The 18,821-nt window shown below is 41.8% G+C and overlaps 1 protein-coding gene across 1 annotated transcript in view; it reads right to left on the bottom strand.

The window, feature by feature from the left end:
- Positions 1–18,724, bottom strand: part of pde8a (phosphodiesterase 8A) — a 131,139-nt gene extending 112,415 nt beyond the window's left edge. The window contains exon 1 of the mRNA XM_043673974.1: positions 18,106–18,724. Coding sequence (XP_043529909.1) covers positions 18,106–18,351 — 246 coding nt within the window. The 5' untranslated portion in view covers positions 18,352–18,724. The remainder of the gene's footprint in view (positions 1–18,105) is intronic.
- Between the last annotated feature and the right edge of the window lie 97 nt (positions 18,725–18,821).

The following is an 18,821-nucleotide window of genomic DNA, read 5'->3' as shown; positions in this document are numbered from 1 at the left end:
GCAGTAAAAAGTTGTCTGTGTATCTGTGGCTGTGCGATATTTGGAGACTTACCCCTCAAAAGCACTCTTATTGGTGGTGTGCAGTCCAGATGCGGCCCAGTGTGGGGTGGGTGGGTGGGGGGTGGTGGCGGGGGGCTGTGTTGGGGGCAGGGGCTCACGCGCTTTGTGCTGGGGACCGGGGACGGTGGTGGACTGGGTTGGGGAGGTGGGGGTTTGTACCGGGTTGGGGTTGCAAAATGGGTGTTGCTGCAGTCTCCTGAACGGGGAGCAGACTTTAAAACCCTGAGCCCCAGAGGAAAGGCATTTAGTCGATTTTCCGAATAATCGATTATCCGAACGAAATAGTGCCTGCCCATCACGTTTGGATAATAGAGTTTCCACTAATTCTTTTCTGCACCCTTTCCATTTTAATAACATCCTTCCTTCAGCAGGGCAAACAGAACTGTACACAGTACTCCAAAAGTGGCCTCAAAGTGCTGTACAACCACAACATGATGTTCCAATTCCTACACGCAGTGATCTGAACAATGGAAGCAAACATATCAAATGCATTCTTCACCACCCTGTCTACCTACGATGCAATTTTTCAAGGAATTATGTTCCTGAATCCCTGTGTCTCTCTGGTCAACAACATTCTGCAGGACAAATCAACATGAACTGATATCACCCACTCGTCCTAAGTATATAAGGTGTTCATTAGAGCTCCTCCTTTTTCAAGTCCAACACATTCCAAACCAGGTGTTCCTTCAATGTGATTAATCAACATCTGAAGTATAAACAAAGCAGCTCACGTGCATTTGCTTTTACACAGTAGCTGCGTATTGCTCAAGACTTTGTTTAAGCCTGTGACGTTCACAGATTACAAGTGCAAGCACTTAGTCATTTACACAGTACAGTTTATTACACAAACACAACAGCAACTCTGCAGATAAAGGCTGAATACCAGTGTCTGTCCTTGGTGGGTAAATATTAGTCTGGCCCCTAATCCAGCAATTGATTAAAGTATGGATCACAATGGTTTAGACATCATCAGCCTGAAGGACAGAGTTTTGTCCTTGTCTGTGTATAAGCCCCTTAAACATAATGTGTACACGCTAGATGGCCAACGTTTTCAGTTGGTGGGTATATGACTGGTAAGGTTACTCTCTAGTGTCCAAACATGGACTCTTCCTGTTATGTTTTCCTCCCATGACTCAATTTCTTCTCTCCTTGGATGAGTTAGCCACTAAATCCATTTCTATTCAGCTTGTCACTGTGCAAACTGGACTGTGTCTTACTGGGAATGTGAATGACTGATGTACATGGTCAGAGTGCCAAGCAAGCATACACAGCACAATGCAATGCCTACTAGATCCCAGAGAGCTCTGGTGATATTAGTCTCCTGTTAAAAACAGCCACAAATCAGTTGTCTTAATAAATGAGTACAGCAGGTGGGGAAAGAGAACAGGAATCGGAGACAAATAATAAGAACATAATAGATAAGAGTGGAAGTAAGGCCATTCGACCCACTGAGTCCGCTACCATTTAATCATGGCTGATGGGTAATTTCAATGCAAGACTTCAATTTTTATTACAGTGGCTTTGAACTTTCACACTTCTAGAAACACACAAGGAGAGCCAGCAACACTTTTACAAAAACTATATTCCAGAACTGAAGCTCCTCAGGGCTCTTCAGGGCAAATTTCAGTGTACCTACCTCTCAGCCAGAAGGCCTGGATACAAATCCCAACTGCTCCAAAGGTGTCAGATCATCACTGAACAGGTTGATTTAAAACACAGTCTATCCCTTCCACCTAACTTCTGGTATCCCAGAATAGGCCCTCCTTTCCCCCAGTCTTAGAATCAGCTCTTGTGCTCGACCTGGCTCAGTTGGTAACTTTTCACCTCAGTCAGGATATTGCGGATACCACTGCAGACACTTGAGCGAAAGGTCTACAACAATAGCTCAGTGCAGCATTGAGGGAATGTCACCCTGCTGGAGACTCCAATCTGCCCACTCAGGTGTATGTTCAAGTTCCATTGTACTATCTTAAATAAGAGCAGGCAATTTAACCCCAGCTTTGTGGAATATAGTTCATTTTTAATAGTTTGAGAGATGAACATCTGGTTATCGTGACACTGCTTCTCCGACGAGCCTGCTGCCAGCAATCTAGATGCACAAAGGATAATGATTATTGGGGTTTGAGATCAATCATCTCAGCTCGAGAATATCTCTGTACGAGTTCCTCGGGGTAATATCCTAGGCCCAAAACTTTTTCTTCGGTTTCATCAATGACCTTCACTTCATCATAAAGCCAGAAGTGGAGATGTTCACGGATGACTGCATGATCTCCAGCACCATTTGACACTTCTCAGACACCATAGTCCATGTTCAAATGCAGGAAAATTTGAACATCTAGAATTGGGCTGGAAAGTGGCAAGTGACATTTGTACCACAAACACTGGGCAATGAACATTTCCAATAATAGAGAATTAACAAATGCCTTTACCATTACTGAATCCTCCACTATCAACATCCTGAGAGTTACAGTTGACCAGAAACTCAACTAGACTAGTCATATAAATACTGTGGCTACAAGAGCAGGTCAGAGATTAGGAATCCTGCAGCAAGAAACTCACCTCCTGACTTTCCAAAGCCTGTTCATCATTTTGAGGGCACAAGTCAGGAGAGAACAGTCTCCACTATTCAATTCTAATAGCATTAAAGAGGATCAATGCAAGGACAGAGCAGCCCACTTGATTGGCCCCCATCTCATTCACTTCTTTCACCCTGGCACACCATGGCAGTAGCGTGTATCATCTACAAGGTACACTGCAACTATGCACCAAGGATTCTTCGAAAGCACCTTCCAAACCTATGACTTTTACCATTTAAGGCAAAGCCAGCAGACATGTGGGAACACCAAGACCTGCAAGCTCCCCTCCATGACACACATCATCTTGACTTGGATCTTAGTGGGCGGCACGGTGGCACAGTGGTTAGCACTGCTGCCTTACAGCGCCAGAGACCCGGGTTCAATTCCAGCCTCAGGCGACTGGCTATGTGGAGTTTGCACGTTCTCCCCGTGTCTGTGTGGGTTTCCTCCGGGTGCTCCGGTTTCCTCTCTCAGTCCAAAGGTGTGCAGGGTCAGGTGAATTGGCCATGCTAAATTGCCCGTAGTGTTAGGTAAGGGGTAAATGTAGGGGTATAGGTGGGTTGTGCTTCGGCGGGGCGGTGTGGACTTGTTGGGCCGAAGAGCCTGTTTCCAAACTAAGTAATCTAATCTAAAATCTAATCTAATCTATATTATCAGTCCTTCATCACTGGATAAAAATCTTGGAATTCTGACTTAACTGTACATGACTTAAGGACTGTAACAGAACAAGACAACAGCTCACCAGCAACCTCTCAAAGGCAATTAGGGATGGACAAACAAATACCAGCCTAGCCACAAAGCTCATTTCCCATGAATGAATAAGTAAGTAAAAATTTATGCATGGTCTATTTTAAGCACTTTTATACAAAGCTTCATTGGCTATAAAATGCTTTACAGAGATGTCCAGAGGGCATGAAAGGCAATATATTAAGGCAAGCTTTTCTGCTCCCAAGCTCTTCCATATAACATGCAGACATTCATGCAGTGTGGGGTAAGTAACAGATAACCATGAGGCATTCATTTCAAGAAAAACAAAACCCAATTATTTCAACTGCAAACAGCCACAATTCTCTGCAAGCCACACTGAGGTTATAAATGTCTTTTCTAAACACAGCAAACTGAATTTGTAGTTTTTTTTAAAAACAACTTCTGCACAGAGGAGGAGGACAGATATTATTGAGCGAGAACAGCTCATTCCTGCGTCAGCTAGCTAACCTCATTGTTATTGCCTACATTGGTATACCTCGTTCAGCTGGGCTCTTTACCTCTGGACTGAAACAATAATTTTTGAATCAACATGAATGTTTTGCTCCGATGGTAACAGTGCACTGCAAAAGCTGCTTCAATTATCAAGCACCCCTCATTTCTACATTCATTGTCACTAGTCTGGTTTGACCCTCATGGTTTAAAACCTGCTGTTCCTGTTATCCCATACGGGCTGTAAGCAGCTAGGATGACACAAACTGAAACAGACATGCCTTTGATCTCATAACAGCGAATCTGCGAAAGCAGGTGTCTGCCACAGATTAGTAATTGTTATGTTAGAATAATATGTTAAATATTCATTGGTACGTACTTCATAGCATTGGACAGATTGCCTTGAACTTTAAAAGGAGTTGCAATTCTTATTGAGATTTTTCTAAATAACCCTTTCTAGGGTTTAAAGCTCAACCAGAGATCAAATGAAAGTCTATGAATTTTATTTTTGTTGGAACATTTCAGTGCTCCAAATATGAGCAGGATATCATTGACAAATATCACACTCTTCAAACATTCCACATACATAAAGGTTCAGTACAGAGAGGTGCAATGAAGTCAGACACAATTATACATGCACAATATATAAAAATTAACAGTGTAACCTGATCAAGAGTTTGCCTAGCTTAGACAGACTAAACAGTTACCTGGGATTGATTAAAGTGTGATAATCTAATCAAGGGACTGGTTATAAACTATAACATTGCCCTTGAATGTGGCAATATAATTAGAATCCCTGGGCTCAATTACTAGTTGTAATTAATTTCCAAATTTCCATTAATCTATACGAGCACAGAATACATAGCACTGAAGTAGGTCATTTAATGCAACTAGCTCATGCTGGAATCAGAGTCCTGCAATGATATTCCAGTATATCACAACCATCTGTTCAATATGCAACAAATTATAGTGAAAATGTTTATACTCACTGGGAAAGTAACAAGTTACGAAATCATCCTCAAAAGAAAGAAAATATGAACAACATTTCTGTGGTCTAGAAACATAGCAACAGGAGCAGACCATTCAACCTTTCAAGACTACTCCGCCATTCAATATGATCATGGTTGATTGAGCTATACACCCTAATCTCACCCTCTCCCCATATCTGTTGATCCCTTTAGCCCCAGCAACTATATCTAGCTTCTCCTTGAAAACACAATGCTTTGGCCTCAACCAATTCCTGTGGTAGTGAATTCCACAGGAATTTATCCTTATCCCCATCTTAAGGTTTACCCTTCACCCATAAACTAATGACCTCTGGTTCTGGATTTACCCGCATCATAAGGAACATTGTTCCTTCATTTAATCAGTTTAGTCCTGCTAGAATTTTATAGATTTCCTTCATTCTTCTAAACTCCAGTGAATTCAATCTCTCCTCATATGTCAGACCTGCTATCCCAGGAATCAATTCAGTAAGCCTTTGCTGCACTCCCTCTATAACAAGAGTATCCTTCCTCAGATAAGGAGGCCAACTGCACACAATATTCCAGATATGGCCTCACTAATGCCATGAATAACTGCAGCTAAAGATCCTTGATCCTGTACTCAACTTTGTTGCTAAGTAGGCCAGCATGCATTTTGCGAGACACATTAATCTTTTGTGTGGTACTTTGTCAAAGGTCTTTAGAAGTCCAAACAAGCCACACCAACTGGCTCTCCAATTCCCTCCCCAATCAATTCTTATAGCTGGATCCTCAAAGAATTCCAGGAGATCTTGCGAGTATGATTGCCCTTTTGTAAATCCACTCTCCCTCGGCCTGATTCTACCACTGTTTTCTAAGTGCTCTGCTATTAAATCCTTGACAATGGACTCTAGCATTTTCCCCATGACCGACGACAGACTCCTTGTCTATAATTCCCTATTTGCTTTATATCTTCCATTAAATAGCAAGGTTACATTAGCAATCTGTAGGAACTCTTCCAGCGTCTTAAGAATCTTGGAAGGTAACCACCAATGAATCCACTATTCCTAGGGCCACTTCCTTAAGTACTCTGGGATGTAAACGATTAGACCCTGAGTATTAATCTTTCTTCAATCCCACCAATTTCTTGAACACCATTTTGTTACTAATACAGATTTGCTTTAGTTCCTCCCTCTCAATAAACATGTGTTCTCCATTATTTGTTGTATTATTTGCATCCTCCTTTGTGAAGGCAGAAGTAAAATATAAATTTAGTTTATCAGCCATTCCTTCTCCCCATTATAAATTCTCCTGCTACTGACTGTAATGGACCTACATTAAGTTTTACCGATCTTTTTCTTTTTTCAGTGTCGAGGCACTTTTAGTCAGTTCTTATGTTCTCTGTAAGTTGACTTATTTTTCCCTGTGTCAATGAATCCCTTGGTCCTCCTTTGCTGACTTCCAAACCGCTCCCAACCCTCAGGTCGGTTTCTTTTTCTTGTCAATTTATATGCCTCTTTCTTGCATCTAGTACTATCTCTAATTTTCCTCATAAGCCATGTCTTAGGGACTCTTCTCTTTGCATTCTTGTGCTAGACAGGAATGACAATTTTAATAGTTCACCCATTCACTCTTTGAATGCTTGTCCTTCCCTACCCACTATCATTCCTTTCAGTAACATTTCCCATCCATCAAGGCCAACTCACACCTCAAACCATCATAGTTCCCCTTAAGATTCAGAACCCTCGTCTCAGACTCAGCTGCCACAATCCCCATCTTGAAAAATTCTATCACATTAAGATCACATACCTCAAGGGGTCTCACAACTACATTACCAATTATTCATTTCTCAACACATAGATTAGTCATGCTACAGCCTTCTGGATTCAATACTCCATTCAATTATTTCACATCATAACCGTTGCTCCCACTTGTTCAGAAAACAGGTGTCGGTTCTGCCTTTGTCATTTTCTGATTCTTGAGACGCACCATGCTCCTTTCATTACTGCCCTCTTTCACTGTGCACCATCAGTCCTTCTGGCATTTAATTGCTGCTACCTTTCACCCAACCAGAGCATCCCTTCTGTCCTTGCCCTCCTCCATCTCCTTCCTTACTGTACACTCTCATACATTTTCTGAGTTCTAATGAAAAATCATACACTGGAAATATTAACTGCTTCCCTTTCCACGGGTGCTGTCTGACCTGCCAAGCGTTACTGCATTTTGGTTTTACTGTTCTACATCAGTTCTCAAGCAGCTTGATAGTGACTGTTTTATTTTAGTATTTCTCCAAACTTTACAAAGAACTGTGGATGTGAAGACCTGGAGAAATTGCTGAAGAAACACAGATCTGGAAACAACTGTGGAGAGAAAGCAGTGTGCTAAAGAAGAGTCACTGGATTCAAAACTTAATTCTGCTTTCTCTCCATAGATGCTGCCAGACCCGCTGTAAATTCTCCAGTAATTTCTGTTTTTGTTGGAGAAAATGTATTGCCTTCTTCAGCCAATACCTTTTGCCAATAGATAGTGACAATCAAAAACTACCCTCCAGTTTTATTTTGTCACTTCTGGGAAAAGTTGGGCCTTGGGAGGAATGAGGGAGAGAGAGAGACAAAAACCACACCAAGACAAATATAGCAGCAGGAGGCCATGAGACCCAACAAGTGGGTTCCACCACTCAATGTCATCATGAACTGATAATTCCTAAATTCACTTTCTTGCCTTTTCCCATAACCCTAGATTCCTATAATAATTAATATCCTGTCTGTCTCAGGCTTAACAAGGCACTATTGTAAAGAATTTCACAGATATTCACTACCCTCCTAAAAAGGAAAAAAATCATTTGTATTGGTCTTAAATGGACAAGGTCCTTAATTGGAGATATTGCTGTCTGAAACTAGTTCCGCCAAGTCCCTTATATCTTGCAGGATTTAATGAGTCTGCCTCTCATTGTTCTGAGGTTCACAGAGTAAGGGCCCAAATTCTAAGAAAATCCCTCCAGACCCAGAATCAATCTGTGAAACTCCTCTGGCCTGCCTCTAATGCCAGTATATCTTTCCTTAGACAATGACAAAAAATTATTCATAGTATTCCAGCTGTAGTCTGATTATTGCCTAGTCAGACTAGAGTTTTGATCAACTTTGCTTTTTTGACCTGAAAATCTGCCCAGGCCCCCACTCAAGCATAAGGATGAGGGTGCTTTGGTCTTGATCAGGAGCAAAGTGCTACACCAAAAGATTACTAAAAGGACATTTATTTTAGGGGAGTGTTTGGGTGAATCAGACCAGACAGATCAAAGACAATGTCTGTTATTGACGGTAATGGTTCTGAAAAGTTTAATGTTCACATTACACTAGTTCCATTCTACTGATGTCACTGTCTGTGGGTGGAGTAGGGGGTTCAACCTTATGTTTCCGAGGTGAGGCGTGGGACAGGGGCACAAAAACAGAGATAGGCCATTCAGCCTTTATAGCCTCCTCTGCCATTTATTATGATAATGATTGATCATGTAACTCAAGAGTTTGTCTCTGTTTTCCCCCCCCATATCCTTTGAGCCCTTTAGCCCCATGTCCCATATCAGACTCCTTGAAATCACATGATATTTTGGCCTCAACTGCTTTTTCCAAATTCCACAGGCTCACCATTCGTTGGGTGAAGAAATGTATTCTTGTCTCAGTCCTAAATGCTATCATCAGGAACATCCTTCCTGCATTTACCCTGTATAGTACTGTCAGAATTTTATATGTTTCTATGCAAGTGTTCTCCTCCAAACCACCCTCCACTCTTCTGAAGATCATTACATGCGTCAGTTCCGCCACCCCAGGAATCAGTCCTAGTGAACCTTTGCAGCATTACCTCCATCACAAGAACATTGTTCCTCAGGTATGACAACCAAAATTGCACAGACTGCTCCAGATGTGGTTGCACCAAGGACCGATACAATTGCAGCAAGACATCCCTGCTCGTGTAGTCACATCCTCTCACTATGAAGGCCAACATACCATCTGTCTTCTTTATTACCTACTGCACCTGCATTCTTATCTTCAGCAACTGGTGTCTGAGAAAACCCAGCTCTCATTGCACTTTCCTCTCTCAGTCTATAGGCATTCAGATAATAATCCACCTTCCTGTTTTAGCTATCTAAGTGGACGATCTTACATTTATCCACATTGTACTGCATCTGCCATATATATGCCCACTCACTCAGCTTGTCTAAATCCTCCTCACGGCTCATCTTTCCACTCAGCTTTGTTATCTGCAAGTATGGTGATAACTCATTAAGATCCTGGCAATTATGATGAAGTGTAGTTACCTACTGCTATCATGCAAAAAAACCTTCTCTGAGCATGGATGTCCTGCTGAGATTCTGGTGAAACCGCATTTGGAATACTGTGAGCACCTTTGTGCGTGTACCTAAGGGTAGAGGTGATGGCCTTGGAGGGGCCAGGACTGGTCATCTAGGAAAACACCACATCCTGAGCAAGATTTATCAAACGGAAGCAAATTACAACTCAAGAGTAAGTTTCTAATTAGTATTTGTGCCAAAGCTTTCCACCTTTCAGCGAGGAATAATTTGCATTTAGAGTAACAGCTACAATAACAAGATCACAATTACATGCAAGCTGTTTTTGGGATTTTCTTCATACGGCAATAACTCATTTAATGTTTTGTAAATAGTTAAAAAATCATGGGTTACACGAATATTCGGGCTGAAGAACAGGATCAAATCTGAGGAAATATGCCATGGTACCCAAGCAGCCTCACTTGTTGAGAGATTTATCATAACTCTGCTGCACAGAACACATCTATTTTTAAAAAAATTCCTACATCTCAATCCAGTGACCACACAATGTCAGAACACTTCATTGCCAAACCATAAGTCAATGCATTGACCTGTTAAAATTCACCTCAATAGTGATGCATTGACCTGTTACTTTGGGGAGAATTCTGATATTAATTCATCTTTCAACACTAAAGATTTTGCATATTCAAGTTTCGTTCAAGTCACAACTTTGGTGACTGATAAAGTTGATCTGAAGAGTTTTTAACCTGCTGCCATGGCTTATTAGTGACTTGTGACATTTCCTGTTTGTGTAATATAGTGAGTTGTTGTGATCTGGGATGCAATGTCTCAAACAGAATATTAAATAAATATTTGGATAGAGAAAATGCACAGCACCACTGGGAAAGAGCAGGGATTTCAAATATTAATGTCTAAATGAAGGGTAAAGATAGATTTCAGGTCAATAATATGAAAAGCATGAATCAATGCATTTTAGACTGGAAACCATGCATTAAGGCTGTGCACAACATACACCAGCTCAGGATTAAGCTGTAGTATGGGGACATAACAGTGTTGACAGCATTATACAAATGTTTCACATATCCATTAAAAGAGACAGCACTTATAGGTCATAACTGCTTCTGAAGTTACTGTTTAACCAGCTGATCTTCAAACTTGCAAAAGTACACAAGCCAAAGGAGATCAGCTGAGCCATCTGACTAACTGGAATTTGAACAAGTCTCAAGTCTCCAAAACCCAGATTTTGTAACTGGGCAATACCTTGATGGTATGATTATGTGGACATGTGAATCTGCTTTTGGAGATTTCCTGGGGCAGTGAGTGTGGTGGAACTCAATACTCACTTGTGAATATCCAGGCATTTTGAGCCATTCAATTCCCTTACTTAGGATACCATAAAGAGCCGTAGCAGATTTTCTCAATGGTGCGATCAATATTTCATGTATTAAACCATAAGTCACTGTTTCAAAAGCATAGTATTACAGACCAAATCAGTGGCAGAGCCTTTAACCGGTGAGGTTAATGATGAGTCTCTTACCTTGGAAGAGAGAAGCATCATGAAAACAAATTTGGAAGATTTGTCATCTTCATTAAAGAAATAGGTACAAAACTGCCTGGAACTCAATCACAGCAGGAGGTTAACAAGGTGGGAAAGGGATGAAGCACATCATTAGGTTCGGTGCATATAGCTATATGTCCAACATATTCTTCACATGTCTTCACAAGTGCTAGATGTTGACACTTGAGGTGAAAGAGAATTCGATTCATTGGCACGAACACCACTCACCTCTACAAGTTATTTTTAAAAACAATTAAGAGACTTAAGTTTTTATTAAATATCTACAAATTTGACAATATAAGAACTAAAATCTGGGGTAAAACAAGTTGCAACATTGATCTCTGTAGAGCTTAAAAGGAATCCTACTGAAAGAAAACATTGTTACTTAAATATGTAGTTTATTCACTCAAAACATAATTAAATTTCTGATTATATCTACATCAGCAAGATACATGTTGCGGGAAAAGATTTTCCTTACTAGGCTAGAAGCTAAGAACCCAAACCAGTTCCAGCCAGTCAAACTCAACAAAATGCCAGAAGTCATTGGTCTGGTTTATTACAAAGATCAGCTGCAGCACATTATAACCTTCAACAGTTCATTGTACAATAAACTTGCTGTAATAGTATCATAATCAATCATTAGCCTGTACAACAGTGACTACACTAAAAGTACAATAATTCATTACAGGTGGAATTCTTTGCAGTGTTTCTGAGAATTAATCAGGGGTTATATAAACATGGACCTTTCTTTAGAATGAATGCCATCAGATTCTGGACAAATTGGTACTAATGCACTTGACAATTATACCCTTGCAGCCACTACCTTTACTCTCATCAATAAACATGAAAGAAAACAAAGCTCCCATTTAGTGGTGATCTATATAATAACCATTTGATATGCATTTTACATTGTGAAAATACATTTTACTGTGACTTTAGTTGAAATTTAATGGCATTACCTTCACTGAACTGCCCACTATTAACATCTGGGGGAGGGAAGGAGGGAGGGAGGACCATTGACCAGAAATTGAACTGCACTAGCAACAAAAAGAGTGCAATTAGGCACTTGTACTGAAGTGATAGCGTCCCCACTTGTGGGCCAGAAGGCCAGGTTCAAGTCTCAACTGTCCCAGAGGTATGACGTAAGATGTCAGAACTGGTTAATAAAAAGTTTATCAATACAGTTTTGAATTCAGTAGCAAGCAACTAAGGTCCCAATTCCCCAAAGCCTAGCTGCCTTTACAAGTCAGCAGTCTGATGGAATATTCTCCAGTTAACTAGGCAGGTGTTGCTCCAACACCACTCAAAAAGCTTGACATCATCCAGAACAAATCAGCCCCACTTGATTGGCACTTCATACACCAACTTCAACATTCCCACTCTTCACTGATACTAGCTGCAACAGTATGTACCATCTGTGTCATGCACTGCAGTAACTCACCAAGCTCCATTCACAGCATCTTCCAAAGACAAGACCATTGCCACAAAGTTCAAGAGCAAATGACACACAGGAACCTGCCAGCTCCCCTCCAAGCCCTACATCTTACTTGGACGTATATTGTCATTCCTTCACTGTCACTCAGTCAAGTTCTGTAACTGCTTCTCTTACAACACTGTGCGCCCTCAGACCACAAAGATGGCAGCAGCTCAGCACTACCTTCCCCCGAGCAATAAATGGTGTTCCAGCCAGCAATGTCCACATGATAAAATTAATATTTTTTCAAAAATTAAGTATTCTTGGAAATCCTGGCAAAGCAGTAAGTATCTATCAGCAGTGATTCATTGCCTATGAAATGCCTTAGGCATACAAAGCCATTGCAGACCCATGTCCTTCAAGGTAGTTTCTTCAGAATCTCTGAGCAACATTGGACATCTATAATAAATCAAAAAGTCCAGCCATCATATGCAATCAGTCAGCTGATGGATTTTTTTCATTAACGGGTTTGTTAGAGGGGTTGAGTAAAATCAGAGTTAACCTACCAACAATTTTGGACAATTCAATATTTTGATGTTAGAGAAATTTCTGAAAACTTTGTAAACTTTCACTGACCCTAACAATGATTTTCCCAATGAAGTTCCAATAAGACGCATTATTTATTTTTAAATTTCTCAAGAATTGCTTCACAGCGCCCAATGAGGCAGCCACATACTTTTCTACAACAGGTACATCAATATAACAGCTCATGTTAAACGATACAGAAGCTGACTTTTGTTAAGAGATGGCAATAAACTGTCAGACTGCCCTGCCACCTGTATCAGAGATAACAGACAAGAGAAACCCTGTCCCACTGAACCGTCTGCCAGAGTGAATCTGTTAAGATTGTTGGTATTAAAACTGATGAGTGGATTCATTGGAAGTATGAGCATGGTTAAACTATTCAGCTCTTCAAACATGTTCTGCCATTCTTAACTCTTTCATCCTACCTACCTTTGTAGGTCAATCAAAGCTCTAATTCAGTCTTGAGAATATTCATGTTCCAGCCGCCACAACCTTCTCTGAACTGCTTCAAGTGAGTTGATCCCACCTTAAGCAAAAAGACCAAAGCTGTGCATGCATTCCAGATGCTGCCTCAATGCTTGTAACAAGACTTCCTTACATTTATTACAAAAGGGGTGGAGTATAACATTCAATTCACCTTTCTAATTTTTTTGCCATATCTGCATGGTGTTTTGTGGTTAGCATGAGGATGGATAGATCCTGCTGCACCCCAACATTCAGCAATATACTCCATTTAAATAATATTTTGCTTTCCTATTTTTCTTACAAAAGTGAATAACCCACCATCTGCCAACTTTTGGCCTACACACTTAACATACCTCTGTTCTCTGCAGATCTTTTACACCTTCCTTAGCAGACATAGCCACAATACAGTAGTCCCCTCATCCAAGTCAATTACATAAATGAGAAGATAGTTAAGGCTCCAACACTGTATCACTCTGCTAGTTGCTTTGCCAACCTGAAATGACCCCTTTATCCTGACTCTGGCTAACCAGTGGTAAACAATCCTCTACCTTGCTAAGAGATCACCAACAAACAACATGAATTCTTATCACATGCAGTAAATCTTTGTGTGGCATCTTTTGAAATGCCTTTTAGAATTCCGAATGCATGACTGACTGGTTCCCTTTATCCAACCTGTGTCACTTCTTCAAAAGAACTTCAATAAATGTGTCAAATAACGTTTGATTAAGTTAGAGGGCCTGGAATAAGTGAATGGAAAGGACTTAATTCTCTTAGCAGAGAGATCATTGACTAGGCGGTCAGATTTAAAGTGATTGGTAGGATTAAAAAAAAACAGCGGAGGAAAACAGCACTTCATCCAAAGTGTGGCAGGGGTCTGGAACTCTTGAAAGAACCTTTGAATCATTTAAAAGTTATCTGGATAGCTACCAACAGTCCTAACTTCTCCAGGGATATCAAGCGTTAGAAGATGTGATTAGCCTGGGTAGCTCATTTTTCAGTTTGCACAAACATGATTGGTAAAGTGATCGCCTTCGTATTGTTAATTTTTCAATGTTTTCTAAATGTTAAATAGCTGAAAGGTGGAATTCACAGGGAACGAGAGAGGATGGGGAGGGACAGTATATGAATTACACTTTAGGAGGACTAGAACAGACAATGGGCTGAATGGCTTTCTTCTGCAGTATGATTATTGTTTGATTATTACCCTTTTACAAATTCAAACGGACCTTGCTTGATTGTATTCTGATTTTCTACATGCTCTTCTTCCATCTCCTTAATAATGGATTAAGAATGCTAGACTAAAGATGATGCTAGACTAACTGGCTAAGAGTTCCCTACTTTGTGCTTCCTCCCCTTTCTGGAATAGTGATTTACACTTGCAGTTTTTCATTCCAACTGGTGCTTTCCAAAATCTAGACAAAGTTTTAACCAATACATCCACCTCTGTAGCCGCTTCCTTTAAAGCCCCATGATGCAGGTCATCAGGTCCAGGAAATTTGTCAGTCATCATGGACACCATCCATGGATTGCTGAACCCGATAAAGTTTTGTGATAATTAAGCATAAACATCAATACATCATGCCAAATGCAACACTCTAGAAATCCACTCTTACCAGGTCGGAGGGACAGGAGGAGAGACCGAGAGCAAACAAAAGATCGGAAAGCAAAATGCCAAATGAATAATTATTTCACAGTGCTTTTCCAGACTTCCCTACAGTGAATTACAGAATGGAAGTTTGGGAAGGTAACAGCCAAAACCAAGTTCTGGAGGCTAATTCATACTTTCATAGAATCTCCTAAATGCCCACCTCATTTAGATGTACAAAAAAACAGGAACTGTAGTCAGCCATACAGCTCCTCGACCCTGGTCCACCTTCCCATACAATATAGACTAATCTTTTACTTCAACTTCACTTTCCTTCCTGCTACCCATATCCTTTGATTCCAAGAGATCAAAATCAGTTTGTCTCATCCACAGTTCTCTGGAACAGAAAAACAACTGAGCCCTTGGAGTGGAGAAATTTCTCCACAGCTTCGACCTAAATCATTAACTCCTTATCCTAAGACTGTGACCCCATGCTCTAAATTACCTCTTAGCATCAATAGGCCGTCCATAATTTTCCTGATTTTAAATTAAATAACCCCTCAATGAAGGAATAAATTTAGTGAAACTTTGCTATATGGCCTCTAATGCAAGTATATTCTTTCTTCAATATGAAGATCAAACCTCCCACGCTATCCCAGGTGCAATCTCACCAAAGTGCCATAGAATTGCTGCAAGACTTCTAGATCCCTGTACTCAAAATGCCTTGCAATAATAGACAACATAACTGTATTCCTTATTACTCACTGTAAAAACATGTTAACTTTGTTTTGGTTGTACAAATACATCCAAGTGCCTTTGACCATCAACATTTACAAGTTTCACATATTTTCTGTTTTTATGACAGCTTGGTCTAAGTGGTAAATTAGTGGTAGAAGAGGAAATGTTCTCCAGAGTCTGGGGCTAAGGGAAATTGTTAGAGCAGAGCAAGTATAGCTTTACTCCACATCTAACCATACCATTCTTACACTAGATATGATTTGATATCAAGCAGCCAAAATAGAAGAATATCATTCTGATCACAAAATTAGGCAGGAGCTGCACTGCTGTGAACTCCTCCTTCATGTTTCAACAGTTCAAGTAATGAATAAGATATTCACTTTTTAACATCTTGAATACCTACATCCTACAGGAATACCTACATCCAGAGTACAAGAACTGAAGGCCTTTGAAATAAGGCCCACAAGAGCACATACAATGCAAGGAATGTACTTCTATCACCTTGATTTGTACCCCGATTGTGGTTTATTTTGTAATATGCTGTGTTCAGACTAGAAAGCTGCCTATCTGAACTAGAAAAACTGATGTTTTTCTTTGATTGTTTTTAATCAGCTCCACTTCTGTTTTCAAGGTGACAGCAGCAAGTTTGTTCCCAATACATGAACTCATGGCAGGGTGGCATTGGTACAGGTGAGATTGCGCTGAGAGAGGCAACATTTTGCTCCAGTGGTGAAGTGCGGTTGCAGCAGTGTGGGTTTGGCAGCACAGACTTGAGGCATCAGGGCGAAGGAGCCCGAATCCAGATCAATGGCTGAGCTAGAAGCGGGAGCTGCCCCAAAGACACCTAACTTTATGGAGACAGGACTAAAAGATATTTCTGGATCTATATTCTGTATTTTGGTTTATTTTCTGTATTTTAAGACAGTACTCGACAGTGGCAACACTAAATAAAACTTTGCAATATATACAAAATATGCATGAGAATAAATCAAAAAATTAATCTACTTAAGTACAAAGCACTTGTGGGAAACACTGCCTAGATCATTAGAGATGCTCCAATGGTTTATATGTGAGAGATATTTTAACACATGGCAACATATAAACCAACAGAAATGAAGAAATTCTTAAACCCAGAAACAGCCCATTTGACCTAAACATCTGTTATGTTCTTGAACTGAAATCATTATAGAGGTCTTCAGCATCACACTTTACCATAATTCAAAGTATTCATGACCAAAGAACAAAGAAAAACCAATACAATTCAAGGAACAGATGCAAAAACTCAGATCAAACTAACTGTTGGGATGAATATTGAAGCGATCATAACATTGTTCAAGGAAGTTCATCCCATTTCTTAACCAATAGCCTCATTTCAAAGCCATTTTCAGAACAAGAATACCCATCAACCAAGGATGTCTGCTGATCACCACTAAATATTTAAAATCCAATTGCCCATTCTGAATCTAGAACAAAAACCAAAAATTAAGATACACATTAGTGTTAAAAAAAAGAAAAGCTCTGTTTAAAAAGTCTCCTTTTCACAAGAAAGTGATCCTGCTTTCCAATCACATTCAGACCCAAAATCAATCGAGCCTATCAAAATGTGAATCTACATTCAAACTAAAGATACAATTTTTAATCCTTAAAATCAAGTGGAAACACGTTCCAGTTGTCAGGGCCTCTGTGTGCCTGTCCCAGGACACTTTCCAATGGATGACAAGGTGGGCCGTGTTTCTGGAAAATTCTGGTTCGTTCCCAACATCCAGCTAACTGGGCAGCACGGTGGCTCATTGGTTAGCACTGCTGCCTCACAGCACCAGAGACCCAGGTTCAATTCCCACTTCAGGCAACTATCTGTGTGGAGTTTGCACATTCTCTCCGTGTCTGCGTGGGTTTCCTCCCACAATCCAAAGACTTGCAGGTTAAGTGAATTGGCCACGCTAAATTGCTGGTAGTGTTAGGTGAAGGGATAAATGTAGGGGAATGGGTCTGGGTGGGTTGCTCTTTGGCGGGTCAGTGTGGACTTGTTAGGCCGAAGGGCCTGTTTCCACAATGTAATGAATCTAAACAAATCTAATCTAAATTGGTTCAGGGGGATGGAGACAATAAAATTCAACCCAAGACCATGATATATGGTGGGATACCAGCACGGGAGACAACAGTGGATAGTAGATGAGCTTCACAAGATGGAAGGGGTGGGGTCACCTGATACTTCAGACACAGAGTCCAATGTTTAGTCTTATGCATTCAGCACTGAGATTGATTTACTACTACTTACAAATGTCGTGGAATATTAGAAAAATGAATGAAAATTGTGTCAGAGTACATCAGCCACAGTCTCTATGCAGAATGGACACAAAGGACTAAACTTCTGCTTCTGTCTTTTTAATGTTCAGGAAATTTCCATGACTTTCCAGACAGAGAATATTTGAGATACAGCATATGTTCCAAAACACTTTTTTTGACAGGGGCCTGGCAGAGAGCGGGGATACGGCAGGAACTGGGCGGCATGGCAGGGAACTCAACAGCTCGAGCCAAGAGATTCACCTCCCTTCCCAAAGACAAATCCTCAGCAACAGCTCGCGGCCTCTCCCCCAAACCGAGGGACCCTTTCTCTCACCGAAACTCGAGTCCTCCTCCTCCTCCTCCTCCTCCTCCTCACCTTAGCCCGGCTCCGCTCAGCCTGGCTCTCCTCCTGGATGCTGTAGCCCTGTTCCCTCTGCTCCTTGTTGGCCAGGGGCCGGCAGCCGCTCATGGAGCCCGAGCGCTCTGTCCTGATGAAGAAGCCAGCCAGGGCTCCGCTCTGCTGGGAGGCCGCGGTGGTCTGATGCGGGGAGTTGGAACCGTCCGAGTCCCGGCAGTACACCACCCCGCTCTGGGACACATGGATACTCGGAGCGCAGCCCATGGCGAGCGGCCGGCTCCAGCCTCCCTGCCGGCCCCGGCCCCGGCCCCGGCCCCGGCCCCTCCTCAGGCCCAGGGGCAGCCGAGCATGGTCTCCCGGCCCAGGGACAGGGACAGTCCCCACCGGAGCCGGGCCCCCGGGGGGATGGAGTGAGGGCGGGGGGGACGGGGAGCTGGTGTCACAGCCGCATGGCCCCCGGGCCTGGACTCGGGCTGTGGTACCGGACCGACTCTCTCCCACTCCCCCGGGGCTGTCCGCAGCTCCACTCCCCCGGGACCAGATCCTCCGACACAGTCACCGCCCGCGTGTAGATCCGCGGCTTTCTCCCGGGTCCGCCTGCCCTCTGACCCCACTGCTGCTGACGTCAGCGCCGGACGTGCTCTGATTGGAAGCTGAAGCCGAGGCGGGAACTCCCTCATCATTGACACCCCCAGCACCCCCCCCCCTCACTGACCCCTCCTTACTGACCCCTG

This window comes from Chiloscyllium plagiosum, chromosome 32, assembly GCF_004010195.1.
Source record: "Chiloscyllium plagiosum isolate BGI_BamShark_2017 chromosome 32, ASM401019v2, whole genome shotgun sequence".
Lineage (NCBI taxonomy): Eukaryota > Metazoa > Chordata > Chondrichthyes > Orectolobiformes > Hemiscylliidae > Chiloscyllium > Chiloscyllium plagiosum.
This window is presented reverse-complemented; position numbering and strand designations above follow the sequence as displayed.